At 56.9% G+C, this 26,210-nt stretch overlaps 3 protein-coding genes across 10 annotated transcripts; 1 reads left to right on the top strand and 2 right to left on the bottom strand.

Moving 5' to 3' along the window:
- Nucleotides 1–1,009: 1,009 nt before the first annotated feature.
- PFDN2 (prefoldin subunit 2) lies at nt 1,010–5,169 on the bottom strand. Of its 6 annotated transcripts, none has more exons than XM_066568154.1 (4): nt 5,091–5,169; nt 4,081–4,169; nt 2,847–2,970; nt 1,010–1,260 (listed from the first exon to the last, which is right to left on the bottom strand). In XM_066568154.1, the coding sequence occupies exons 1-4, from the start codon at nt 5,151–5,153 to the stop codon at nt 1,087–1,089; spliced, it is 450 nt and encodes a 149-aa protein (XP_066424251.1). In that variant the 5' UTR covers nt 5,154–5,169; the 3' UTR covers nt 1,010–1,086. The 6 variants fall into 6 exon arrangements, with proteins under 6 accessions (XP_066424251.1, XP_066424256.1, XP_066424254.1 ...); XM_066568159.1 differs by having other exon boundaries at nt 1,143–1,501; XM_066568157.1 differs by lacking the exon at nt 1,010–1,260 and adding an exon at nt 1,511–2,026.
- A 75-nt stretch (nt 5,170–5,244) lies between these two features.
- On the top strand, nt 5,245–13,077 carry NIT1 (nitrilase 1). Of its 2 annotated transcripts, none has more exons than XM_066568322.1 (7): nt 5,245–5,258; nt 5,863–5,934; nt 6,409–6,681; nt 7,586–7,689; nt 8,469–8,602; nt 9,551–9,676; nt 10,680–13,077. In XM_066568322.1, exons 3-7 carry the CDS (start codon nt 6,422–6,424, stop codon nt 10,947–10,949), a joined length of 894 nt encoding a protein of 297 aa, XP_066424419.1. In that variant the 5' UTR covers nt 5,245–5,258; nt 5,863–5,934; nt 6,409–6,421; the 3' UTR covers nt 10,950–13,077. The 2 variants fall into 2 exon arrangements, with proteins under 2 accessions (XP_066424419.1, XP_066424418.1); XM_066568321.1 differs by lacking the exon at nt 5,245–5,258 and adding an exon at nt 5,269–5,312.
- Nucleotides 13,024–24,984, bottom strand: DEDD (death effector domain containing). Of its 2 annotated transcripts, XM_066568318.1 has the most exons (5): nt 24,079–24,984; nt 19,221–19,584; nt 18,266–18,373; nt 17,235–17,381; nt 13,024–15,975 (listed from the first exon to the last, which is right to left on the bottom strand). In XM_066568318.1, exons 2-5 carry the CDS (start codon nt 19,576–19,578, stop codon nt 15,599–15,601), a joined length of 990 nt encoding a protein of 329 aa, XP_066424415.1. In that variant the 5' UTR covers nt 19,579–19,584; nt 24,079–24,984; the 3' UTR covers nt 13,024–15,598. The 2 variants fall into 2 exon arrangements, with proteins under 2 accessions (XP_066424415.1, XP_066424417.1); XM_066568320.1 differs by lacking the exons at nt 19,221–19,584; nt 24,079–24,984 and adding an exon at nt 18,855–19,183.
- Nucleotides 24,985–26,210: the final 1,226 nt, after the last annotated feature.

Below are 26,210 nucleotides of genomic sequence, written 5' to 3'. Positions count from 1 at the left end.
CGTCCTTGTCACCCCATTCCCTTTGTCACTCCCCTCATGTCATTGTCACCCCCCATGGCCTCATCACCCCATTCCCTTTGTCACCCCCATAGCTTCATCACCTCCCTGCTGTGTCCTTGTCACCCCCATGTCCTTGTCACCTCCTTCCCTTTGTCCCCCCCATGTCCTTGTCACTCCCTTCCTTTTGTCACCCCCCATGGCCTTGTCACCCCCCTGTTGTGTCCTTGTCACCCCCTTCCCTTTGTCACTCCCCCATGTCATTGTCACCCCCTTGGCCCTGTCACCCCCTTCCTTTTGTCACCCCCATGTCTTTGTCACCTCCTTGAACCCCAAAACCTCCATTTTGGGGATCTCCCCCCAAACCCCAACACCCCCCTCTTTTTGGGGTCCCTTCCCCTCGATTTGGGGGTCCCAGCCCCCATCTTTGAGGTCCCTTCTCCCCATTTTGGGATCCCCTCTTTTGGGTCCCACCTCCCCACATTTGGGGTCCCCTATTTTCCCCCCATCTTTGGATCCCACCCCCCATTTTTAGGGTCCTACCCCCCATTTTTAGGGTCCCATTTTTCTCCCTCTTTGGGGTCCCACCCCCATGTTTGGGGTCTCTTTTTTCCCCCATTTTTAGGGTCCCACCCCCCATTTTTAGGGTCCCCTTTTTTTCCCCGTTTTGGGTCCCACCCCCCATTTTTGGGGTCTCTTTTTTCCCCATTTCTGGTGTCCCCACCCCCCATTTTTAGGATCCTCTTTTTCCCCATTTTGGGGTCCCACCCCCCATTTTTGGGGTCCTCTTTTTTCTCCATTTTTGACTCCCACACCCCATTTTTAGGGTTCCCTCTCCCCATTTTGGGCTCCCCCTTTTTCCCCCATTTTAGGTCCCATCCCCCAACATTTGGGGTCCCACCCCCCGTTTTTAGGCTCCCCCTTCCCCCCATTATTTGGGGTTCTCCCATTTCCCCCCTCCCCTCACCCCAAACCCTTTTTTCCCCTTTTCCCACAAAAACCAACCCGGGGATTGTCCCAAACTCCCGTTTATTACCCAAACCCCCCCTTGAAACGCCCCCAAATCCCTCTGGGAATTTTTGGGGGGGGTCAGGACACCAAGACCCCCCCGGGACCCCCCTTGCCCCCCTCGGGGCCGTCCCTGGGGGCGGATTTGGGGTCGTCCTCCCCCACCAGGCGGATGTTGTGGCGTTCCCGAAACTCCGAGAGCTCCCGGCCCTTGGCCTGCAGCTGCTGAGCCAGGGCCTCGATCAGCTTGGAGATCTGGGGGGAAAAAGGGGGAAAATGGGAAAAATGGGGAATGGGGGAAATGGGGGAAATGGGGGAAAAGAGAGAGATTTGGTTAGAGTGGAGATCTGGGGGGAAAAACAGGGAAATATGGGAAAAATGGGGAATAGGGGAAAAGAGAGAGATTTGGTTAGAGTGGAGATCTGGGGGGAAACACGGGGAAAATGGGAAAAATGGGGAATAGGGGAAAAGAGAGAGATTTGGTTAGAGTGGAGATCTGGGGGAAAAATTGGGAAATAGGGGAAATGGGGGAAATAGGGGAAAAGAGAGAGATTTGGTTAGAGTGGAGATCTGGGGGAAAATGGGAAAATGGGGAATAGGGGAAATGGGGGAAAAGAGAGAAACTCAATCAGCTTAGAGATTTGGGGGAAAAACAGGAAAATTGGGAATTGGGAGAAATGGGGGAAATAGGGGAAAAGAGAGAGATTTGGTTCGATTGGAGATCTGGGGGAAAAAAGGGGGAAAATAGGAAAAATGGGAAATAGGGGGAAAAGAGAGAGACTTGGTTAGAGTGGAGATCTGGGGGGAAAAACAGGGAAATATGGGAAAAATGGGAAATAGGGGAAAAGAGAGAGATTTGGTTAGAGTGGAGATCTGGGGGAAAAATTGGGAAATAGGGGAAATGGGGGAAATAGGGGAAAAGAGAGAGATTTGGTTAGAGTGGAGATCTGGGGGGAAAAATGGGGAAAATGGGAAATAGGGGAAATGGGGGAAAAGGGAGAGATTTGGTTAGAGTGGAGATCTGGGGGGGAAAATGGGGAAAATGGGAAAAATGGGGAATAGGAGAAATAGGGGAAAAGAGAGAAACTCAATTAGCTTGGAGATTTGGGGGGAAAATGAGAAAAATGGGAAATAGGGGAAATAGGGGAAAAGAGAGAGCCTCAATCAGCTTGGAGATTTGGGGGGGGAAAGGGGCGGAAAAGAGAAAAAGAAGAGGAAAAAAAGGGGGGAAGGTCCGTCCAGAGAGACTTTTTTGGGGTGGTCCCAGCAGATTTTTTGGGTTCCCTGTTGGGTTTTTATGGGATCCCAGTGGGTTTGGGACCATCCCAGTGGATTTGGGGCTCCCCATTGGGTTTTTATGGGATCTCAGTGGGTTTGGGGCTCCCCATTGGGTTTTTATGGGATCCCAGTGAGTTTGGGGCTATCCCATTGGGTTTTTATGGGATCCCAGTGGGGTTTGGGGCTATCCCATTGGGTTTTTATGGGATCCCAGTGGGTTTGGGGCTATCCCATTGGGTTTTTATGGGATCCCAGTGGGTTTGGGGCTATCCCATTGGGTTTTTATGGGATCCCAGTGGGTTTGGGTCTATCCCATTGGGTTTTTATGGGATCCCAGTGGATTTGGGGCTATCCCAATGAGTTTTTATGGGATCCCAGTGGGTTTGGGTCTATCCCATTGGGTTTTTATGGGATCCCAGTGGGTTTGGGGCTATCCCATTGGGTTTTTATGGGATCCCAGTGGGTTTGGGGCTATCTCAGTGGGTTTTTATGGGATCCCAGTGGGTTTGGGGCTATCTCAGTGGGATTTTACAGGATCCCAGGGTGTTTTTGGGGTCCCAGACCTGCTCCCTGTTGCTCTCCAGGGCGGGCAGCACCTCCTTGACCGTTCTCTCCACCAGCACCCCCCCGACCATGCGGAAACATTTCCGGGTGGGATCCACCTCCCGCAGCGTCTCGATCACCAGCCTGGGGCAGCGGGGTCAGCATCCCAAATCCACCCCAAAAATACCCCAAATGCACCCCAAATGCAGCCTGATCCTTCCCAAATCCACCCCAAATCCCCACCCCAAACACACCCTGATCCACACCAAATACATCCCAAATCCCTATCCCAAATCCCTGTCCCAATTCCACCCCAAATATAATACCCCAAATCTCCACCCCAAATCCACTCCAAATCACTGTCCCAAATCCATCCCAAACCCACCCCAATCCCAACCCCAAAATCTGCCCCAAATCCCCATCCCAAATCCCAAACCCAAACTCCCAATTCCCATTCTAAACCCCCAGTCCTGACCCTGAACCCCTGACCCCAAACCCACAATCCCTGCTCTAAACCCCCCAATCCCAAACTCGACCCCAAATCCCCAATCCCCCATCCCCAACCCTGATCCCAAATCGCCAATCCTGCCCCAAACCCCTGATCCCAATCCCAACCCCAAACCCCCCAAATCCCGACCCCAAACCCCCCATATCCCAACCCCAAATCCCCATCCCCAATATGGACCCTAAACCCCCCAAACCCCTGACCTCAAACCCCTCACCCTTGACTCCAAATCCCCCAAACCTGACCCCAAACCCCCCCAGTCTGGACCTCAAACCCCCCAACCCCAAACCTCCCAATCCTGCTCCCAAACCCCCCAATCCCGAGCCCAAACCCCCCAATCCTGACCCCAAACCCCCCAATCCCGCTCCCAAACCCCCCAGTCCCGCTCCCAAACCCCCCAATCCTGCTCCCAAACCCCCCCAATCCCGCTCCCAAACCCCCCAGTCCCGCTCCCAAACCCCCCAATCCCGCTCCCAAACCCCCCAATCCCGAGCCCAAACCCCCCAATCCCCCTCCCAAACCCCCCAGCCCCGCTCCCAAACCCCCCAATCCCGACCTCAAACCCCCCAATCCTGACCCCAAACCCCCCAATCCCGAGCCCAAACCCCCCAATCCCGCTCCCAAAACCCCCAATCCCGCTCCCAAACCCCCCAATCCTGACCCCAAACCCCCCAATCCTGCTCCCAAACCCCCCAGTCCCGCTCCCAAACCCCCCAGTCCCGCTCCCAAACCCCCAGCCCCTGACCCACGTGTGCTCGTTGAGCTCCAGCTCCAGCTCGGCCGCCTTGGAGGCCAAACCCCGCTGGTCCTGCCGCAGGCGGTTAAACCGGGACACCACCTGCAGCCAAACTGGGATCACTGGGACGGACTGGGATGGACTGGGATGGGACTGGGATGGCAACTGGGACAGACTGGGGGGGCTGGGAGGGGAACTGGGTTAACTGGGAGCAACTGGGAGGGACTGGGACAGATTGGGGGGGGAACTGGGTTAAGTGGGAGCCACTGGGATGGGCTGGGAGGCACTGGGGGAGACTGGGATCGACTGGGATGAGAACTGGGTTAACTGGGAGCCACTGGGATGGACTGGGGGGGGCTGTGATGGGACTGGGGTGGCACTGGGATCAACTGGAAGCAGACTGGGATCAGACCACGAACGGTGTGGGGTAAACTAGGATAGGGATAAACCAGGGTTGGGGAACTGGTAATGGGATAAACTGGGATGGACTGGGATAAACCATGGTAAACTGGGCTAAACTGGGAATGGGATTGCATTGGGATAAACTGGGATTGGGGAACTGGGAATGGGATCAGACTGGGATCAACTGGGATTGGGATAAACCAGGACTGGGGAGCTGGGAATGGGATTGGAAAGCTCGGAATGGGATAGACTGGGGTAAACTGGGATTGGATTGGGATCATCTGGGGTAAACTGGGATAAACTCCTGGGATTGGGGTTGGGATCCCATTGGGGGCTTGGGGAGCCCCCTGAGATGAGGGGGAACCCCTCAACCCCACAGCAGCGCCCCCCCTCGTTCCCCAACCCCAGCCCCCCATTATCAGGGACCTCTCCCCTCTTATCAGAAACCCCTCAGCATTATCAGGGACCCCCCCTCACTCCCCATCCCCTCACTCCCCATCCCCTCACTCCCCATCCCCCCCCCATCCCCCCCTTCTCCTCACGTCCAGGCCCACCCCACTCCGCTTCCCCCTCACTCCTCCGCTCCCGGGGACCCCTCCCCATCTCCCGGTTCCCCCTGACCTGCTCGGCGCTCAGCCCCTTCCCCGCCGGGGCCGCTCCTCGCCCCTTCCCCGGCTCCGCCATCTTGTCCCGCGAGGCTCCGCCCCTTCCGCTCAAGCCGCGCTCGAGCCGCCGCCACTTCCGGGCGCCATCTTGAGTGCGGGTGAGGCGGCGGCGCCGCCATCTTGGGTGAGGGCAGCGCCTGCTGGGGGGACTTTGGCCGCGCTGCCGCCGGCGGGGAATGTGCGGGAATGGGGGCGGAAAACGGGGAAAAAGTGGGGGGAAAAAGGGGTTTGGGGTGGGGGGAGGGCGGAGGTGCGGGGATTTGGGGGTTGGGGACGGGTGGGGGGCGGTTTAGGGGGTGGGGGTAGTTTGGGGTCCAAATTGGAGCCGTTTTGGGGGGTGTTTGGGGCAGTTTGAGGGGGTCTGGGGTAGTTTTGGGGGTGTTTGGGGCAGTTTTGGGAGGTGTTTGGGGCAGTTTGAGGGGGTCTGGGGTAGTTTTGGGGGTGTTTGGGGCAGTCTGGGGTAGATTTAGGGGGTTTTGGGGCAGTTTGGGGGGTCTGGGAGCAGTTTTTGGGGGGCTGGGGTACTGTGGGATCAAAATTGGGGGAGCTGAGGGCATTTGGGGGGTCAGTGGGCAGTTTGGGGTCACACCTGGGGCAGTTTGAGGGGGTCTGGGGTAGTTTTGGGGGGGTTTGGGGTAGTTCTGGGGTTCAGGGGCAGTTTGGGGGGGTTCCAGGTCCCCCCCATCCGTGTGGCCCCTCCCCAATTTGGGGTGTCCCCCCTTCCCCAGGCTGAGGGTGGCCCCCTGGGCCCTGCTGTGCTGCGCCTCGAGAGCCCCCCAGAGCTCCAGCACTGCGGGCAGGTACAGAGGGGAACCCCAAAAACCCCAAGGGGACCCCAGAAACCCCATGGGAACCCCAAGGGGGGCTGAGGGTGACCGTGGGGGTGACCCCAGGTGTGTGTGGGGGGGTTCAGGTGTGACCCTGCTCATGGACAGGCTGTCCCTGTCCCCAAGGGGATGGCCTGTGGGGTGACCCCAGTCCCTTTGAGGTGTCCCATGGGGTGACCCCTGTCCCCATGAGGTGCCCTCGGTGTCCCCTCCCCACAGCCCTATGGCCATGGAGGTGTCTTCCTGTCATTGTGAGGTCCCTTCAGTGTCCCCTCCTCGTGGCCATGGCCATGTCCCCAGGCCTGCTGGTGTCCCCCTGTCCCTCCATGTCCCTCACAGTTGTCCCTTCCCCATGGTCCCTCACAGTGTCCCCTCCCTGCAGCCCCACAGCCGTGGCAGCTTTCCTGCTGTGTCCCCAGACTCATTGGTGTCCCCCTGTCCCTCCAGGTCCCTCACAGCCATGGCAGCTCCCCCGGCCCCCTCAGTGTCCCCAGGCGCCTCGGGCGGGCTGGTGGCGGTGGCCCAGGTGACATCCACGGGGGACAAGGAGCACAACTGGCGGCAGTGCTCGGCCCTGGTGCGGCGCGCGGCGGCCATGGGGGCCAGGGCCGTGTTCCTGCCCGAGGGCTTCGACTTCATCGGGGACAGTCCCCAGCACAGCCTGGAGCTGGCAGAGCCACTGCACGGGGACACCGTGGGGCGCTACCGGCAGCTGGCCAGGTACCCACGCCGCGGGTGGCACCTGCGTGTCCCCGGGGGATGGCACTGTGTGTGTCCCCAGGGGATGTCACAGTGTGTATGTCACTGTGAGTGCCAAGGGAATGGGACACGTGTCCCTAGGGGTTGACAGTGTGTCCCCAGGGATGTGATGGCGTGTCCCCAGGGAATGTCATTCTCTGTCCCTAGGGAATGTCACCGTATGTCCCCACAGAATGTCTCTATTCTCAGAGGATGTCATGGTGTGTTCCCAGGGAATGTCACCGTGTGTGTCCCCAGGGGATGACATTGTCTGTCACCAGGGCATGTCACTGTGTGTCCCTAGGGAATGTCACTCAGTGTCCCCAGGGAATGTGACAATATGTCCCTATGGAATGTCACTGTGTCTATGTCATCGTGTGTCCCCATGGAATGTCACCGTGTGCCCCTAGGTAATGTCACTGTGTGTCCCCAGGGAATGTCACCGTGTGTGTCCCCAGGGACTGTCACCATGCGTCCCCAGGGGATGACATTGCCTGTCACCAGGGCATGTCACTGTGTGTCCCTAGGGAATGTCACTCAGCGCCCCCAGGGAATGTGACAACATGTCCCCAAGGACTGTCACTGTGTCTATGTCATCGTGTGTCCCCAGAGAATGTGATGGTGTGTCCCCAGGGAATGTCACTGCGTGTCCTTAGGGAACGTGATGGTGTGTCCCCAGGGAATGTCACCGTGTGCCCCTAGGGAATGTCACTGCGTGTCCCCAGGGACTGTCACTGCGTGTCCTTAGGGAATATGATGGTGTGTCCCCAGGGACTGCCACTCTGTCTTCCCAGTGAATGTCCCTCTGTGTCCCCAGGGGATGTCCCTGTCTGTCCCCAGGGAGTGTCACTCCATGTCCCCAGGCCCTGTCCCTCTGTGTCCCCAGGGAATGTGACGTGTGGCTCTCCCTCGGGGGTTTCCACGAGCGTGGCCAGGACTGGGACAGCACCGGCCGGATCTACAACTGTCACCTGCTGCTGGACAGCTCGGGTGGGACACGGCCTTCCTGACCCCGTGCCACCCCCGTGCCACCCCCGTGTCCCCCAGATCCCCAGTGCCTGTGCCCCCAACATTCCCAACCCCTGGTTGTCCCCAGTGTCTCCAATCCCTGTGGCTGTCCCCAGGTGCAGCGGTGGCCGCGTACCTGCACCATTCCCACCCCCTGGCTGTCCTTGCCGTCCCAAGTGTCCCCAGTCCCCTCTGGCTGTCCCCAGGCATGGTGGTGGCCGTGTCCCCCCCATTCCCAACCCCTGGTTGTCCCCAGTGTCCCCAATCCCTGTGGCTGTCCCCAGGTGCGCTGGTGGCCGTGTACCTGCACCATTCCCAATCTCCATGGCTGTCCTCAGTGTCCCCAACCCCTGCTGTAGCTGTCCCCAAACCCCTGGTGGTTGTCCCCAATGTCCCCAATCCCCATGGCTGTCCTCACTGTCCCCAGTGCCTGTGGCTGTCCCCAGCCCCCTGGTGGCTGTCCCCAGGTGCTCTGGTGGCTGTCCCCAACCCCCTGGTGGCTGTCCCCAGGTGCTCTGGTGGCTGTCCCCAGCCCCCTGGTGGCTGTCCCCAGGTGCTCTGGTGGCTGTCCCCAGCCCCATGTAGCTGTCCCCAACCCCCGGTGGCTGTCCCCAGGTGCTCTGGTGGCTGTCCCCAGCCCCATGTAGCTGTCCCCAACCCCTTGGTGGCTGTCCCCAGGCGCTCTGGTGGCTGTCCCCAACCCCCGGTGGCTGTCCCCAACCCCCTGTAGCTGTCCCCAACCCCTTGGTGGCTGTCCCCAGGCGCTCTGGTGGCCGCGTACCGCAAGCTGCACCTGTTTGACGCGGCGCTGCCGGGGCAGCCGGCGCTGTGCGAGAGCTCCTTCACCAACCCTGGCCAGGAGCTGCTGCCCCCCATCGACACCCCCGTGGGCAAGGTACGGCCCTGGCCCTGTCCCCTGCTGTCCCCAAGTGTCCCCAAGTGTCCCCTGCCCTCACTGATCCCTGGCATTCCCAAAAAAACCCCATGTGTCACAGCCTGTGGTACCCAGAGCTGGCCTTGCCCTAATCCTCACCCCAGCCCTAAACCCAACCTCTGACCCCACAGTGCCCAGGGCTGTCCCCAGATGTCCCCAGGGTGTCCCAAGGTGTCCCCAGGGTGTCCCCTGCCCTCGCTGACCCCTGGTGTTCCCAAAGAACAGCTGGAATTGGCTGAGTGCTACAGCCTGTGGTACCCAGAGCTGGCCCTGCCCCGACCCCTGACCCTCCCCATGTCCCCAGGGCTGTCCCAGGATGTCCCCAGGGCTGTCTCCAATGTCCCCTCCTGTCCCCAGCTGGGGCTGGCCGTGTGCTCTGCCCTGCATTTCCCAGAGCTGGCCCCGTGCTCAGGGTGTCCCCAGGTGTCCCCAATGTCCCCTCCTGTCCCCAGCTGGGGCTGGCCGTGTGCTATGACCTGCGGTTCCCGGAGCTGGCCCCGTGCTCAGGGTGTCCCCAGGTGTCCCCAATGTCCCCTCCTGTCCCCAGCTGGGGCTGGCCGTGTGCTATGACCTGCATTTCCCAGAGCTGGCCCTGTGCTCAGGGTGTCCCCAGGTGTCCCCAATGTCCCCTCCTGTCCCCAGCTGGGGCTGGCCGTGTGCTATGACCTGCGGTTCCCGGAGCTGGCCCCGTGCTCAGGGTGTCCCCAGGTGTCCCCAATGTCCCCTCCTGTCCCCAGCTGGGGCTGGCCGTGTGCTATGACCTGCGGTTCCCAGAGCTGGCCCTGTGCTCAGGGCTGTCCCCAATGTCCCCTCCTGTCCCCAGCTGGGGCTGGCCGTGTGCTATGACCTGCATTTCCCAGAGCTGGCCCCGTGCTCAGGGCTGTCCCCAATGTCCCCTCCTGTCCCCAGCTGGGGCTGGCCGTGTGCTATGACCTGCGGTTCCCGGAGCTGGCCCAGGCCCTGCGCGGGGCCGGTGCCCAAATCCTGACCTTCCCCTCGGCCTTCACCGTCCCCACCGGAGCTGCACACTGGGAGGTGAGGGGACACCCTGGGGGGGCTTGGGGACACCCCTGGGGGGGCTTGGGGACACCCTGGGGGGGCTTGGGGACACTGTGGAGGGGTTGGGGACACCCATGGTGGGGTTGGAGACACTCAACGGGGGGAGTTGGGGACACCCATGGTGGGGCTGGGGACATCCATGGGGGAGTTGGGGACTCCCTGGGGGGCTTGGGGACAGCGCTGTCCCCGCAGGTGCTGCTGTGTGCCTGTGCCATTGAGTGTCCCCCATGTCCCCCTTGGTGACAGTGCTGTCCCCCAGGTGCTGCTGCGTGCCCGTGCCATCGAGTGCCCCGTGTCCCCCTTAGTGACACCCCACTGTGTGCCCGTGTCCCCCTCAGTGTCCCCACTGTCCCCCAGGTGCTGCTGCGTGCCCATGCCCCCTGTGTCCTCCTTGGTGACACCACTGTCCCCTCAGGTGCTGCCAGGGTGCCATTGAGTGTCCCCCATGTCCCCCTTGGTGACACCACTGTCCCTGCAGGTGCTGCTGCGTGCCCATGCCATCGAGTGCCCCGTGTCCCCCTTAGTGACACCCCACTGTGTGCCCGTGTCCCCCTCAGTGTCCCCACTGTCCCCCAGGTGCTGCTGCGTGCCCGTGCCCCCTGTGTCCTCCTTGGTGACACCACTGTCCCCTCAGGTGCTGCCAGGGTGCCATTGAGTGTCCCCCGTGTCCCCCTTGGTGACAGTGCTGTCCCCCAGGTGCTGCTGCGTGCCTGTGCCATCGAGTGCCCCGTGTCCCCTTTAGTGACACCCCTGTGTGCCCACGTCCCCCTCAGTGTCCCCACTGTCCCCCAGGTGCTGCTGCGTGCCCGTGCCATCGAGTGCCCCGTGTCCCCCTTAGTGACACCCCACTGTGTGCCCATGTCCCCCTCACTGTCCCCCAGGTGTTGCTGCATGCCCATGCCACTGAGTGCCCCGTGTCCCCCTTAGTGACACCCCACTGTGTGCCCGTGTCCCCCTCAGTGTCCCCACTGTCCCCCAGGTGCTGCTGCGCGCCCGTGCCATCGAGTGCCAGTGCTACGTGGTGGCCGCGGCTCAGACCGGCCGCCACAACGCCACCCGCGCGTCCTTCGGTCACTCGCTGGTGGCCGATCCCTGGGGCACCGTGGTGGCTCAGTGCCACCAGGGGCCGGGGCTCTGCCTGGCCCACATCGACCTGGCCTACCTGGAGCAGGTGCGCAGGGACCTGCCCGTGCACGGCCACCGCCGTGGGGACATCTACGGGAGCCTCACGGGGACACCGGGGACGTGACGGCGCCGGCGTTGGGTGGGACGCGCTCGGAATTTGCACCGGGTTTGCTGTTCTGTCCCCAAAACAGAATGGCACAATGAATGTGTCCTCCCTGCTCTTTTTGGGGGGTCCCAAATCAGTCCCAAATCTGCACCAATTCAGCCCCAAATATTCCCCCAAATCAGTCCCAAATCTGCACCAATTCAGCCCCAAATTTGCCTTTTTGTCCCCAAAATGGAATGGCACAATGTGTCCTCCCTGCTCTTTTTGGGGTCCCAAATCAGCCCCAAATCTGCACCAGTTAAGCCCCAAATCTGCACCAATTCAGCCCCAAATCAGTCCCAAATCTGCATCAATTCAGCCCCAAATCTGCACCAGTTCAGCCCTGAATCAGTCCCAAATCTGCCTTTTTGTCCCCAAAATGGAATGGCACAATGTGTCCTCCCTGCTCTTTCTGGGGGGGTCCCAAATCAGCTCCAAATCCCCGTCAAATCTGCATCAATTCAGCCCCAAATCTGCACCAATTCAGCTCCAAATCTGCATCAATTCAACCCCAAATCTGCATCAATTCAGCCCCAAATCTGCACCAATTCAACCCCAAATCTGCATCAATTCAACCCCAAATCTGCATCAATTCAGCCCTAAATCAGCCCCAAATCTTCATCAATTCAGCTCCAAATACTCCCCCAAATCTGCATCAATTCAGCCCCAAATCTGCACCAGTTCAGCCCCAAATCTGCCCTTTTTGTCCCCAAAATGGAATGGTACAATGTGTCCCCCTTACTTTATTGGGGATCTCAAATCAGTCCCAAATCTCCATCAACTCAGCCCTAAATCAGCCCCAAATCTGCATCAATTCAGCCCCAAATCTGCCCCAAATCAGTCCAAAATCTGCATTAATTCAACCCTAAATTTCCCACAAATCAGTCCCAAATCTTTATCAACTCAGCCCCAAATCTGCCCCAAATCAGTCCCAAATCTGCCCCAAATCAGTCCCAAATCTGCCCCAAATCAGTCCCAAATCTGCATTAATTCAGCCCCAAATTTCCCCCAATTCAGTCCCAAATCTGCACCAATTCAGCCCCAAATCAGTCCCAAATCTGCCTTTTTGTCCCCAAAATGGAATGGCACAATGTGTCCCCCCTGCTCTTTTTGGGGTCCCAAATCAGCCCCAAATCTCCATCAACTCAGCCCTAAATCAGCTCCAAATCTGGACCAATTCAGCCCCAAATCAGTCCAAAATCTGCATTAATTCAGCCCCAAATTTCCCACAAATCAGTCCCAAATCTGCCCCAAATCAGTCCCAAATCTGCATTAATCCAGCTCCAAATATTCCCCCAAGTCAGTCCAAAATCTGCATTAATTCAGCCCCAAATCTCCCCCAAATCAGTCCCAAATCTGCATCAATTCAGCCCCAAATCTGCACCAATTCGGCCCTGAATTGGCCCCAAATCTGCCTTTTTGTCCCCAAAATGGAATGGCACAATGTGTTCTCCCTGCTATTTTTGGGGGTCCCAAATCTGCACCAATTCAGCCCCAAATCAGTCCCAAATCTGCCCTTTTTGTCCCCAAAATGGAATGGCACTACATGTCCCCCCTTTCTCTTTTTTTGGGGTCCCAAATCTGCACCAATTCAGCTCCAAATCTGCCCTTTTTGTCCCCAAAATGAAATGCCACATGTCCTCCCTGCTCTCCTTTTGGGGTCCCCACTCTTTTTTGGGGTCCCGATTCAGCCTCAAATTTGCTCCAATTCTGCATCAATTTAGCCCAAAACTGACCCCGAATCTGCCCCAAATCAGCTCCAATTTACACCAAATGTGCTCCAAATCAGCCTTTTTGTCCCCAAAATGAAACAGCACAAAGTGTCCCCCTTTTTTTGGGGGGGGGGAATCCCAAATCTGCTCTGAAACTGCCCCAAAAATCAACCCCAAATCTGCTTCGAATCAGCCCAAAATCAGCCCCAAATCTGCCCCAATTCACCCCAAATTCTGCATCAATTCAACCCCAAATCTGCACTGAATCAGCACTTTTGTCCCCAAATGGGATTTCCAATTTTTGGGGGGGGGGCTCCCCCTTTTTTAGGGGTTCTGGGGGGGAGGAGGAATTTCTTTCTATTAAAATTTGAAAAATACAAAATCCCAGGAAATGACCCCAAAGTGTGGAGGAATTTTGGGATGGAAGGGATTGGGGACAACCCTGAACCCCCCCAAGTGCCTGGGTGGGAATGGGGGAAAAAACAAGAAAAATGGGAAAAAAACTCCATCCCATGTTGGGTTTTGGGGGAAAATGGGAATTTTTGGGGGGAAAAAAAAGCAGGGATTTGGGGAGGAAAATGGGAATTTTGGGGGAAATTGCCATTTGCTTTTCGTTGTTTTTAATGGATATAAAAGAGGGAAAAAATGAAGGGAAAATCATGGAAACCACAAGAAGGAATTTGAAAAGGAAAATGAGGAATTCTGGAATATTCCATTGTTCCAATGTTTTCCACACCTGAAATCCCCAATTCTGGCTTTTTCCTGCTGTTTTTAATGGATAAAAAAGAACAGAAAATAGGGGAAAAAAATCACAGAAAACACAAAGAAAAGGAGGAATTGACAGAGAAAAATGAGAATTTCTGGAACATTCTGTTATTCTGGGGTTTCCCAAACCTCAAATCCCCAAGTCCCAGCGTGTTGCACCAATGGGATTTTTGCCTTTTTGCTATTTTTAATGGATATGAAAAACAGAAAATGAGGAAAAATCATGGAAAACATAAGAAGAGGGAAGAGTTTGATAGAAAAAAATGAGAGATTCTGGAATATTCCACACCCCCAAATCCCAGCGTGTTCCACCAATGGGATTGTGGCCTTTTCATCACCATTTTTAATGGATAAAAAGGAAAGAAAATGGGAAGAAAACGTGGAAAAACATAAAGAGAAGAAGAAAATATGGAAAACACAAAGAGAAGGAGGAATTGAGAGGGAAAAGTGAGGAATTCTGGAATATTCCACACCCCCAAATCCCCCAATTCCCAGTGTGTTGCACCAATGGGATTTTTGCCTTTTCATCACCATTTTTAATGGAAAAAAAGGAAAGAAAATGGGAAGAAAATGTGGAAAACACAAAGAGGAATTGAGAGGGAAAAGTGAGGAATTCTGGAATATTCCACACCCCCGATCCCCAAATCCCAGCGTGTTCCACCAATGGGATTTTTGCCTTTTCATCACCATTTTTATGGATACAAAAGAAAAGAAAATGGGAAGAAAACATGGAAAATATAAAGAGAAGAAGAAAACATGGAAAACACAAAGAGAAGGAGGAATTGAGAGGGAAAAGTGAGGAATTCTGGAATATTCCACACCCCGAATTCCCAGCGTGTTCCACCAATGGGATTTTTGCTTTTCATCACCATTTTTAATGAAAAAAAAGGAAAGAAAATGGGAAGAAAACATGGAAAACATAAAGAAAAGGAGAAAATGTGGAAAACACAAGGAGGAATTGAGAGGGAAAAGTGAGGAATTCTGGAATATTCCACACCCCCTATCCCCAAATCCCAGTGTGTCGCACCAATGGGATTTTTGCCTTTTCATCTCCATTTTCAATGGATAAAAAGGAAGAAAACATGGAAAATATAAAGAGAAGAAGAAAATATGGAAAACACAAAGAGAAGGAGGAATTGAGAGGGAAAAGTGAGGAATTCTGGAATATTCCACACCCCCGATCGCCAAATCCCAGTGTGTTCCACCAATGGGATTTTTGCTTTTCATCATCATTTTTAATGGAAAAAAATGAAAGAAAACGGGAAGAAAACATGGAAGACATAAAGAAAAGGAGAAAATGTGGAAAACACAAAGAGAAGGAGGAATTGAGAGGGAAAAGTGAGGAATTCTGGAATATTCCACACCCCCAAATCCCCAATTCCCCGTGTGTTGCACCAATGGGATTTTTGCCTTTTCATCACCATTTTTAATGGATAAATAGGAAAGAAAATAGGGAGAAAACATGGAAAATATAAAGAGAAGGAGGAATTGAGAGGGAAAAGTGAGGAATTCTGGAATATTCCACACCCCCGATCCCCAAATCCCAGTGTGTCGCACCAATGGGATTTTTGCCTTTTCATCACCATTTTTAATGGATACAAAAGAAAAGAAAATGGGAAGAAAACATGGAAAATATAAAGAGAAGGAGGAATTGAGAGGGAAAAGCGAGGAATTCTGGAATATTCCACACCCCAAATCCCAGCGTGTCGCACCAATGGGATTTTTGCCTTTTCATCACCATTTTTAATGGATACAAAAGAAAAGAAAATGGGAAGAAAACATGGAAAATATAAAGAGAAGGAGGAATTGAGAGGGAAAAGCGAGGAATTCTGGAATATTCCACACCCCAAATCCCAGCGTGTCGCACCAATGGGATTTTTGCCTTTTCATCACCATTTTTAATGGATACAAAAGAAAAAACAGGAGGGGGAAAACCCCATGGAAAACACAAGGAGAACCCATCAGGAACCCCAAAAACCTCCGAATCCCGGAATCCCCCACACCTCCAACCCTCCCCAAATCCACGAGCGAGCTCCGCCGAAGAACCCGGGCGGGGGGGGGGGAAGAGGAAAAAAAAAAACCAGGAAAACCCCCCAAAAAAACCCCAAAAAAAACCGCGGGAAAGGCGGGGAGGGGACGGGGGTGAATCCCTCAGGGAGCCGTGTGGAGCATCAAGTTCCTGAGGAGTTTCTGGCGACCCAACTCGTAATCCTCCTCGTCCACGTTGACCAGCAGCTTGATGGCCTCGTGGCCCACGGCCTGTTTGAGCGAGTCCGTGATGAAGACGCCCTTGAGGGCCTCCAGGAGGGAGCCGTTGATGTAATCCCGCCAGAAGGCGTCGAGGTAGGTGAGCTCCGAGAATTTGATGTCGCAGATGATGGAGCCCAAATCCCGCGATTTCAGGATGGTGTTGGCCTGGTTGAAGCGCTCGAATTGGCGCTCCAGAGGGTCCTGCTTGTTGGAGAAGACGTTGCCGTGCAGGGCGGAGTCGTGCTGGCAGTACTCGGCGCGCACGCGCAGGCGGATGTCTGGGATTGAGGGGGGAAAAGGGGGGTTAGGGTGGGGGAATGTGGGTTTGGGATTGGGGGAAATGTGGGGTTAGGATCAGGGAATGTGGGGTTTTGGGATTGGGGAATGTGGGGGGTTAGGGTGGGGGAATGTGGGGTTTGGGATTGGGGGAAATGGGGTTTGGGATTGGGGGAATGCGGTTTGGGATTGGGGAAATGGGGGGTTAGGATCAGGGAATGTGGGGTTTGGGATTGGGGAAATGGGGGGTTAGGGTGGGGGAATGTGGGATTTGGGATTGGGGGAAATGGGGTTTGGGATTGGGGGAATGGGGTTTGGGATTGGGGAATGTGGGGTTTGGGATTGAGGAATGTGGGGTTTGGGATTGGGGAATGTGGGGTTAGGGTCAGGGAATATGGGGTTTGGGATTGGGGGAATGGGGTTTGGGATTGGGGGAAATGGGGGGTTAGGATCGGGGAATGTGGGGTTTTGGGATCAGGGAATATGGGGGGTTAGGGTCGGGGAATGTGGGGTTTGGGATTGGGGAAATGGGGTTTTGGGATTGGGGGAAATGTGGAGTTTAGGGGGTTTGGGATTGGGGGTAATGTGGGGTCTAGGGGTTTTGGGATTGGGGGAATGGGGTTTGGGATCGGTGGAAATGGGGGGTTAGGATCGGGGAACATGGAGGTTTGGGATTGGGGGATTGGGGGTTTCAGATTGGGGGAATGGGGTTTGGGATTGGGGAATGTGGGGTTTAGGACTGGGGGAATGGGGTTTAGGGACTGGGAGAATGTGGGTTTCTCCCTGGGGATCCCATTCCCAATCCCACAATCCCACATTCCCAATCCCACAATCCCAATCCCAATCCCAACCCCCTCTCACCGCAGGTCTGTTTCTCCTTGGGGATCCCATTCCCAATCCCACAATCCCACATTCCCAATCCCATATTCCCAGTCCCAATCCCACAATCCCAATCCCAGCCCCTCTCACCGCAGGTCTGTTTCTCCCTGGGGATCCCATTCCCAATCCCACAATCCCACATTCCCAATCCCACATTCCCAATCCCACATTCCCAATCCCAGCCCCTCTCACCGCAGGTCTGTTTCTCCCTGGGGATCCCATTCCCAATCCCACAATCCCACATTCCCAGTCCCACAATCCCAATCCCAGCCCCTCTCACCGCAGGTCTGTTTCTCCTTGGGGATCCCATTCCCAATCCCACATTCCCACATTCCCAATCCCACATTCCCAATCCCACAATCCCAATCCCAGCCCCTCTCACCGCAGGTCTGTTTCTCCTTGGGGTCGGGCGTCGCTGACTTCCTGCGTTTCCGTTGGCTCCCGAGGAGGCTCCGGGCCCGGCCCGGGCGCTTCGGGCCCAGCTGGGGCCCCCCCGGGGGGCAGCACAGGGACGGGTGGGGGGCAGGCACTGGGACATGGGGGAAATGGGGTCAGAGACCCCAAATCCAACCCCAGAGATCCCAAATCCATCCAGGGAACCCCAAACCCATCCCAAATCCCACCCCGGGGAGCGGCACAGGGATGGGTGGGGGGCAGGCACTGGGACATGGGGGGAAATGGGGTCAGAGACCCCAAATCCAACCCCAGAAACCCCAAACCCATCCATCAGATCTGGGCACAGCCCCCCAAACCCAGAGCCCTGGGAGGCTCTGGGGTCGGGAACTTTGGGATGACCCAAGGGCGGTGGTGACCCCAAATGGGAGTGATGATCCCAAATGGGAGCGATGATCCCAAATGGAGGTGATGATCCCAAATGGAGGTGATGATCCCAAATGGGAGCGATGATCCCAAATGGAGGTGATGATCCCAAATGGGAGTGATGATCCCAAATGGAGGTGATGACCCCAAATGGGAGCGATGATCCCAAATGGGAGTGATGATCCCAAATGGAGGTGATGATCCCAAGTGGAGGTGATGACCCCAAAGGAGGGGGCAACAATGATCCCATGGAGGGCCGGTGACCCCAAAAGGGGACAGTGACCCCAAAGGGTGATGATGACCCCAAATGGAGGTGATGACCCCTAAGGGTGACAATGACCCCAAAGGGTGATGATGACCCCAAATGGGAATGACGATGATCTCAAGAGGGGATGGTGACCCCAAATGGGAGTAATGATCCCAAAGGGAAGAGTAAGGAAGATCCCAAATGGGGGTGATGATCCCAAAGGAGGGGATGACAATGATCCCAAAAGGGGGGTGACAGTGGCCCCAAAAGGGGGTGACAGTGGCCCCAAAAGGGGGTGACAGTGGCCCCAAAAGGGGGTGACAGTGGCCCCAAAAGGGGGTCCGTACCTGATTTGTGGGGGTGGCCGAGGCCGGGCGGGGCCCCCCCGGGCGCGCGGGGGGTGACGTAGCGGATGGACGTCTCCTCCAGGTACTTGTCCACCAGGTCCGGGCACACTGGGAACGGGAACGTCACCGGGATGGCACGGGAACGGGAATGTCATGGGAATGGCACCAGGAATGGGAATGTCACCGGGATGGCACGGGAATGGGAATGTCATGGGAACGGGAATGTCACCGGGATGGGAATGTCACTGGGATGGCACGGGAACGGGAATGTCACCGGGATGGCACAGGGAACGGGAATGGCACGGGAATGGCACCAGGATGGAACAGGAATGGGAATGTCACAGGAACGGGAATGTCACTGGGAATGCCACGGGAATGGGAATGTCACAGGAATGGCACAGGAATGGGAATGTCACCGGGATGGAACGGGAATGGGAATGGCACGGGAACGGGAATGGGAATGTCACAGGAATGTCACAGGAATGGCACCGGGAACGGCAGATGATGGCGTGACCCCAGTACCGCTGTACACTGTGGCAGTGACTCCGTATATCGCGATATATCGTGACATATCACCCCAGGCACTCACCGGGGCGCCGCCTCTTGAGGCTGACGTAGGGCAGCAGGTCATGGTGGGTGATGATGTGACCCCAATACCCTGATATCACCCCGTATATCGCGATATATCGCGACAAGCACTCACCGGGGTGCCATCTCTTGAGGCTGACATAGGGCAGCAGCTCGTGGCAGGTGATGTGACCCCAATACCCCGATATCACCCCGTATATCATGATATATCGTGACATATCACCCCAGGCACTCACCGCAGCGCCGCCTCTTGAGGCTGATGTAGGGCAGCAGGTCATGGTGGGTGATGTGACCCCAATACCCTGATATCACTCCTATATCAACATGGTGACCCCGTATATCGCGATATATCGCGACGAGCACTCACCGGGGCGCCGCCTCTTGAGGCTGACGTAGGGCAGCAGGTCGTGGCGGGTGATGATGCGCAGCAGCTGCAGCAGCTGCCGCAGGTTGCTCTCGTCGCAGCGGCCCTGGCGCTCCAGGGCCAGCAGGAAATCGCGGCCCGAGCGGATGCGGCCGCGCTCGGCCTCGTCCAGCACGTCCACGAAGAGGAAGGAGAGCACGCGCACGTCGCGGTGCGTCAGCTGCGCGCCCACGATGTCGAACATGCGGTGCAGCGAGTACAGGCCCTGCTCGCGCTCGCCCGGCTCCTCCGGCCACGGCACCGCGCCGCCCGTGCCACCGCCGGCGCCGCCACCGCCTGCGCCGCGCTTCCGGCCCGCCATGGGCACCTGGGGACACCAATATGGGACATGGGTTCAGACGTGGGGTCAGTGGGATATGGGGTCAGTACAGGCCCTGCTTGCGCTTGTCCAGCTCCTCTGGCCACCATTGGCACTGCCAGTGCCGTGCTTCCGGCCCGCCATGGGCACCTGGGGACATGGGGACACAGGGACATGGGGTCAGACACGGGGTCAGTGGGACATGGGGACAATGGGACACGGGGTCAGACATGGGGTCAGTGGGATATGGGGTCAGTACAGGCCCTGCTTGCGCTTGTCCAGCTCCTCTGGCCACCATTGGCACTGCCAGTGCCGTGCTTCCGGCCCGCCATGGGCACCTGGGGACATGGGGACACAGGGACATGGAGTCAGACATGGGGTCAGTGGGACATGGGGTCAGTGGGACATGGGGTCAGTACAGGCCCTGCTCGCGCTCACCCGGCTCCTCCAGCCACCACTGGCACCATCAGTGCCACGTTTCCAGCCCGCCATGGGCACCTGGGGACATGGGGTCAGACATGGGGTCAGTGGGATATGGGGTCAGACATGGGGTCAGTGGGACATGGGGTCAGACATGGGGTCAGTGGGATATGGGCACAATGGGACATGGGGTCAGATATGGGGTCAGTGGGACATGGGGTCAGTACAGGCCCTGCTTGTGCTTGTCCAGCTCCTCCAGCCACCACTGCCACCACCAGTGCCACGTTTCCGGCCCGCCACGGGCACCTGGGGACACCAATAGGGGACATGGGGTCACACAACCCTTGCCAACCTCCTCCAACCATAGCACTGCGCCACTGCCACCAGTGCCACTGGCACTGCCACTGCGCTTCCGGCCCGCCACGGGCACCTGGGGACACCAATAGGGGACATGGGGTCAGAGGGACATGGGGACAATGGGACATGGGGTCAGAGGGACATGGGGACAGAGGGACATGGGGACAATGGGACATGGGGACAGAGGGACATGGGGACAGAGGGACATGGGGACAATGGGACATGGGGACAGAGGGACATGGGGTCAGAGGGACATGGGGACAATGGGACATGGGGTCAGAGGGACATGGGGACAATGGGACATGGGGACAATGGGACATGGGGTCAGAGGGACATGGGGACAATGGGACATGGGGACAATGGGACATGGGGACAGAGGGACATGGGGACAATGGGACATGGGGTCAGAGGGACATGGGGTCAGAGGGACATGGGGACAATGGGACATGGGGACAATGGGACATGGGGTCAGAGGGACATGGGGACAATGGGACATGGGGACAATGGGACATGGGGTCAGTACAGGGCTCAGTACAGGCCCTGCCTGCCCTTGTCCGGCTCCTCTGGCCACCACTGGCAGTGCCCACCGTGGGCACCTGGGGACACGGGGACAATGGGACATGGGGACAATGGGACACAGGGCCAGGGACTGGCAGGGACATGGCCCTGTCACAGCCACTGCGCTTCTGGCCCACCGTGGGCACCTGGGGACACGGGGATCTCAACCCCAGATCCCAAGGATTTTCCATCAGGATCCCAATCCTGGGGATTTTCTGTTGGAATCCACTCAGGATCCCGACCCCAATCCCAGAGATTTTCCAGTGGGATCCCGACCCCAATCCCAGGGATTTTCCAGTGGGATCCTGACCCAAATCCCAGGGATTTTCCAGTGGGATCCTGACCCAAATCCTGGGATTTTCCATCAGGATCCCGACCCCAATCCCAGAGATTTTCCACTGGGATCCTGACCCCAATCCCAGGATTTTCCACTGGGATCCTGACCCCAATCCCAGGATTTTCCATTGGGATCCTGACCCCAATCTCTGGGATTTTCTACTGGGATCCTGACCCCAATCCCAGGATTTTCCACTGGGATCCTGACCCCAATCCCAGGATTTTCCACTGGGATCCTGACCCCAATCCCAGGATTTTCCACTGGGATCCTGACCCCAACCTCTCTGTTTTTCTATCCGGATCCCAACCCCAATCCCAGGATTTTCCATCAGGGCCTCAATCCCAGATTTCCCTGGGATCCACCCCCATCCCTGCTCCAGCTTTTCCCTGTGTACAATCTCCCAAACAAAGGGAAAACATTGGGATCACGACAGGAACCCCCCACCCACCCCAATTCCTCTCCAAGGAGGAAATTCCAAAAAAATCCCTGGAAAAAAAACAACCTGGCCCCAGCTCCAGGGCAAACAGGAATGGGAAGCACCTGGTGCTGTGATCCTGCTTTTTTTTTAGGGAATTTTCCTTAAAATGTCTCTTTTTTCCCTCAATTTGGGTGGTGAATTGTACAAAAATTGGGAAAAAGCCTTGGATTCATCAGCACCAACCCCCCTGGAATGATCCTGGATGGTTTTCCTCCTGTAGAAGCCAGAAAAAATCCAAAGAAATCGGGGAAAATTGAGGTTTTATGGAAGTGCTGAGCCCTGGGAAAGGGGAATTTTAGGGATTAAACTTCCAAAATAAATCCACAAAAATGGTTAAATTCATTTCCAAGCAGGGAATTCTGGCTGTGGAGGAGATCCCACAAATCCCAAAATCCTGAAATCCCAAAATCCACAGGGGTGGGAGGTGGAAATCCCCAAAAAATCCGTGAATTTTCCTCAGAAAGGAGCAAGAAAAATCCCTCAGGAAAACACAAGGATCCCAAAATCTCTCAGAAAATCCCTCCCACCCCTCTCTGGAGGCTTTTCCCAGGAAGAGAATTCCGGGAGCATTCAAATAATTTCGGGATAAACGGGAAAAACGAGTTCCTGGAGTTTCCCAGGGCTCAGCCCCATGGGATCCCTGCAGATATTTTGGGATTTTTCCCACTAAATCCAGGCCAAAACCGTCAGAATTCCAGAATTATCCCTAAAAATCCCAGCCTGGGTGGGGAGAAAAAGCCCAAATCCCAAATTTTAGGTGAATTTTCCAAGGGAAATGGACATGAAGGAGACTTCCCCCCCCCCAGTTCCCAGGGATAGGAACAATTCCCAAACAATTGGGGAAAAACTCCCAAAAATTTGGATTAATCCTGAATTTTCCTCTTTTTTTTCTGATGAATTCACCTCCTAAATCCAAAAAAATTCCCAAAAATCCATTCCTGGCCCCAATAAATTGGATTTTTTGGGAAGAAGAGGAGCTCCAGAGGCTGAGGAGGAGGAAGCTCCTGACAAAACATCCCAAGGAAAACCAGCTCTGGAATTTGGGGCTGGAATTTGGGAATTCCCAGCCCTGGAACCAGCTGGGAATGTGGGAATTGAATTCCTGAGCTTCTCCTGATCCATCCCCAAATTCCCTGGATCCATCAGGACCTTCTGGATCCATCCATGGATCGATCCCAGATCCTTCCAGCTCCACCAGGACCCTCTGGATCCATCCCAAACTTCCTCAGATCCACCCTGAGGCCCTTTGGATCCATCCTGAACCTCTCTGGATCCATCAGGACCTTCTGGATCGATCCCAAACCCCCTTGGATCCATCCTGAACCTCTCTGGATCCATCAGGATCTTCTGGATCCCTCCCAGACCTCTCCAGCTCCATCAGGACCCTCTGGATCCATCCCAAACCCCCTTGGATCCATCTTGAACCTCTGGATCCATCCCAGACCCCTCCAGCTCCATCAGGACCCTCGAGATCCATCCCAAAACCCTTTGGATCCATCTTGAACCTCTTTGGATCCACCCTGAACCTCTCTGGATCCATCCCAGACCTCTCCAACTCCATCAGGACCCTCTGGATCCATCTTGAACCCCTTTGGATCCATCTTGAACCTCTCTGGACCCATCCTGAACCTCTCCAGATCCATCAGAAGCCTCCCTGTGTCCATCAGGACCCTCTGGATCCATCCCAAACCCTTTAGATCCATCCCAGACTCCTCCAGCTCCATCAGGACCCTCGAGATCCATCCCAAAACCCTTTGGATCCATCTTGAACCTCTTTGGATCCACCCTGAACCTCTTTGGATCCATCCCAGACCCCTCCAGCTCCATCAGGACCCTCGAGATCCATCCCAAACCCCTTTAGATCCATCTTGAACCTCTTTGGATCCACCCCAGACCCCTCCAGCTCCATCAGGACCCTCGAGATCCATCCCAAAACCCTTTGGATCCACCCTGAACCTCTTTGGATCCATCCCAGACCTCTCCAGAACCATCAGGACCCTCGAGATCCATCCCAAACCCGTTTGGATCCATCTTGAACCTCTTTGGATCCACCCCAGACCCCTCCAGCTCCATCAGGACCCTCTGGATCCATCCCAAACCCCTTTAGATCCATCCTGACCTTCCCTGGCTCCATCCTGAACCTCTCTGGATCCATCAGGATCTTCTGGATCCATCCCAGACCTCTCCAGATCCATCAGGACCCTCTGGATCCATCCCTGGATCCACCCTGAACCTCTCCAGATCCATCCCGACCTTCCCTGGATCCCTCCCTTGTTCCACCCCCCCCCCCGGCTAAATCCCAAATTAATTCAATCCCCAATTAATTAAATCCCGAACCAGCTCCCGGACCCACCTCAGCCGTGCCCGATCGCGGCTCCCGGGCGTTCTCAGCGATCTCCGATCCCTTTTTTCCTTCTCCTTGATTTTCCTTTCCAATAAATCTCCCCCAAAAAAATCCCCACGGAGGCTCCCAAAGTTCCTTGAGCGCTGTCAGTCCTTGCCGGAAAACACCGGATTTTTCCCCAATTTCCCCCCCTCCCCCCAAAAAAACCCCTTTTTAAAATTATTTTTTAATTTCCTAATTAATAATTTATCGAGGAAAAACCAAGCGTGGCGTTGCCTTTAAGTCATTCCCGGTTCCAAGGTCGACATTCCCGAGGCAGGAATTCCCTGGATCGCGGATTTCTGGCGGATTTTATTCGCTCAAAACAAAAACCGCAATAAAAAACCAAAAAAAAACCTCGCTGGGCTGAAGAAATCCTTGGAATTTCATCCCGTTCCTGCTGGGCCTCAAATCCCGGGATTTTCTGACCCTCGGGAGGAGCCGAAATCCCGGAAAAAAAAAACGGGAAAAGCGCTGTTAAATAAACAAATTTAAAAAAAAATAAACCATACAAAAAAAATCCGATTTTACCGCGATTTCGGCTGAAATCGGCCCCGAATTCCAGCGAGAAAGAACCAAAACCGGGGGCACCGGGGGGCTCCGTCAAAGGACCTCAAAGCCCCGGTTCAACCCCGGAGGCCTCGGGAAGGGCCCGGTTCGACCCCAAAAAGCGCCGGTCAAGGCGCGGTTCAGCCCCGGTAAGGCAGCAAACGGCACCACCGAGCCCCGGGGATGCCCCAAACGGCCCCGCCGAGCCCCGAAAGGCGACGGGGAGGCCCCGGTAAGGCCGCAAAAGGCCCCGAGCAGGCCCCGCGTCTCCCCGGGGGAGGCTCCGGTCAGGCCCCGGGGAGGCTCCGGCGGCGGCAGCGTCGCGAGGAGCGGCGGGGGGAGCGGCGGGGCCCCCCCTGCGGGCCCGTCCCAGCCCGCCGAGCGCGGGGGCCCCTCCCGGCCCCTCACGGCCCCTCAGGGCCGGCCCAGCCCCGGCGCCGCCATCTTGGCTCCGTCCGCTCCGCTCCCCGCTCCCCCCGGGCGGCTCCGCCCTGACGCAACTTCCGGCAGGCAGAGGCCACGCCCCCTTTCCCGCCTCGGAGCCGCGCCCACATCCGGGCACCCGCGCGCCCGCCGCGGCTTCACGCCCATAGAGAAACACGGGGAGGGCGGCGCCATGTTGGGTAAGGGCAAGATGGCGGCTACATCCGGGTTTCTGCTGTTGGCGTCAGCGATATTGGTTAGCACGGGGCGGGCGCCATCTTGAGTAAGGGCAGCCTGGCAGCACGGGGCCGCGTGGCGGCGCGGGCGCCATCTTGGAAATCGTGAGGCGGAGGTGCCGCCATCTTAACTGAGGGCAGCAAGGGGGGTCTCGGGGGGAGTTGAGGAGATTTTGAGGATTTTTGGTGTTTTGAAGTCTTTTTTGGGGCGTTTTGGGAAGGGGTGAGGATGGGAGGGTGGGGATGTGTTCAGGAGGGCTTCTGTGAGGGAGGGGAGAGCGGTGGGGTGGGGTTGATTGAGGGGGGCTGCGCGGGGGGATGAGGGGGACAACGGGAGGGGCACGGGGACAATGCGGGAGGAGGAGGAGGAGCCCGTCCTGAGGGCGGGGGGGACACCCTGGCGACAAGGAGGCGACAACTGGGAGGGCAATGCCACCCCCATGGCCCCGAGCGCTCCCCACCCACGGGTGGGGCCCTTCACCTTTGCCCCTTCCTGGGTGGGGAAACTGAGGCAGGGCAGGGAGGGGACACGGGGGGAAGGGGGGGGGTGACCTGGGTGTGTCCCCTCCCTCACCCTCAGTGTCCCCTTCCGCCCCCCCCCCCCCTTCCTCGGCTGCCCCGGGGCGCGGCAATTAACGATTGTAATTGTAATTAGTGTCATTAGCGCGGCACGCGCCACCGCGGCGCCGGGCCCCGAACCGGGGGCGGGGAGGGAACCTCGGTGAGGCCCCCCCGGGGTCGGGGGGACACCGGGGAGGGACCGAGGGGACACAGGGCGGGGGACACACACGGGGGGGTTATCCAGGGTTATCCAGGTGGTCCCCGGTGCCCGGGGGGGTCCCGGAACAGAACCGGGGGTGTCCCCGCTGTCCCGGGTGGTGTCCGAAACAGAAC

This window comes from Molothrus aeneus, chromosome 31 (genome assembly GCF_037042795.1).
Source record: "Molothrus aeneus isolate 106 chromosome 31, BPBGC_Maene_1.0, whole genome shotgun sequence".
Lineage (NCBI taxonomy): Eukaryota > Metazoa > Chordata > Aves > Passeriformes > Icteridae > Molothrus > Molothrus aeneus.
Note: the sequence above shows the minus strand (reverse complement) of the source record. Positions and strands in the feature narration are given on the sequence as shown.

Coding starts and splice junctions, on each gene's coding strand:
- DEDD (XM_066568318.1), bottom strand. CDS start 19,578: ATGGCGGGCCGGAAGCGCGGCGCAGGCGGTGGCGGCGCCGGCGGTGGC. Junction 18,374..19,220: donor CCTCAAGAGGCGGCGCCCCG/GTGAGTGCTCGT, acceptor TCCCGTTCCCAG/TGTGCCCGGACCTGGTGGAC. Junction 15,976..17,234: donor CAAGGAGAAACAGACCTGCG/GTGAGAGGGGCT, acceptor CCTCAATCCCAG/ACATCCGCCTGCGCGTGCGC.
- PFDN2 (XM_066568154.1), bottom strand. CDS start 5,153: ATGGCGGAGCCGGGGAAGGGGCGAGGAGCGGCCCCGGCGGGGAAGGGG. Junction 4,170..5,090: donor AGGGGCTGAGCGCCGAGCAG/GTCAGGGGGAAC, acceptor GTTTGGCTGCAG/GTGGTGTCCCGGTTTAACCG. Junction 1,261..2,846: donor TGGAGAGCAACAGGGAGCAG/GTCTGGGACCCC, acceptor TTTTCCCCCCAG/ATCTCCAAGCTGATCGAGGC.
- NIT1 (XM_066568321.1), top strand. Junction 6,682..7,585: donor CGCTACCGGCAGCTGGCCAG/GTACCCACGCCG, acceptor CTGTGTCCCCAG/GGAATGTGACGTGTGGCTCT. Junction 8,603..9,550: donor TCGACACCCCCGTGGGCAAG/GTACGGCCCTGG, acceptor TCCTGTCCCCAG/CTGGGGCTGGCCGTGTGCTA.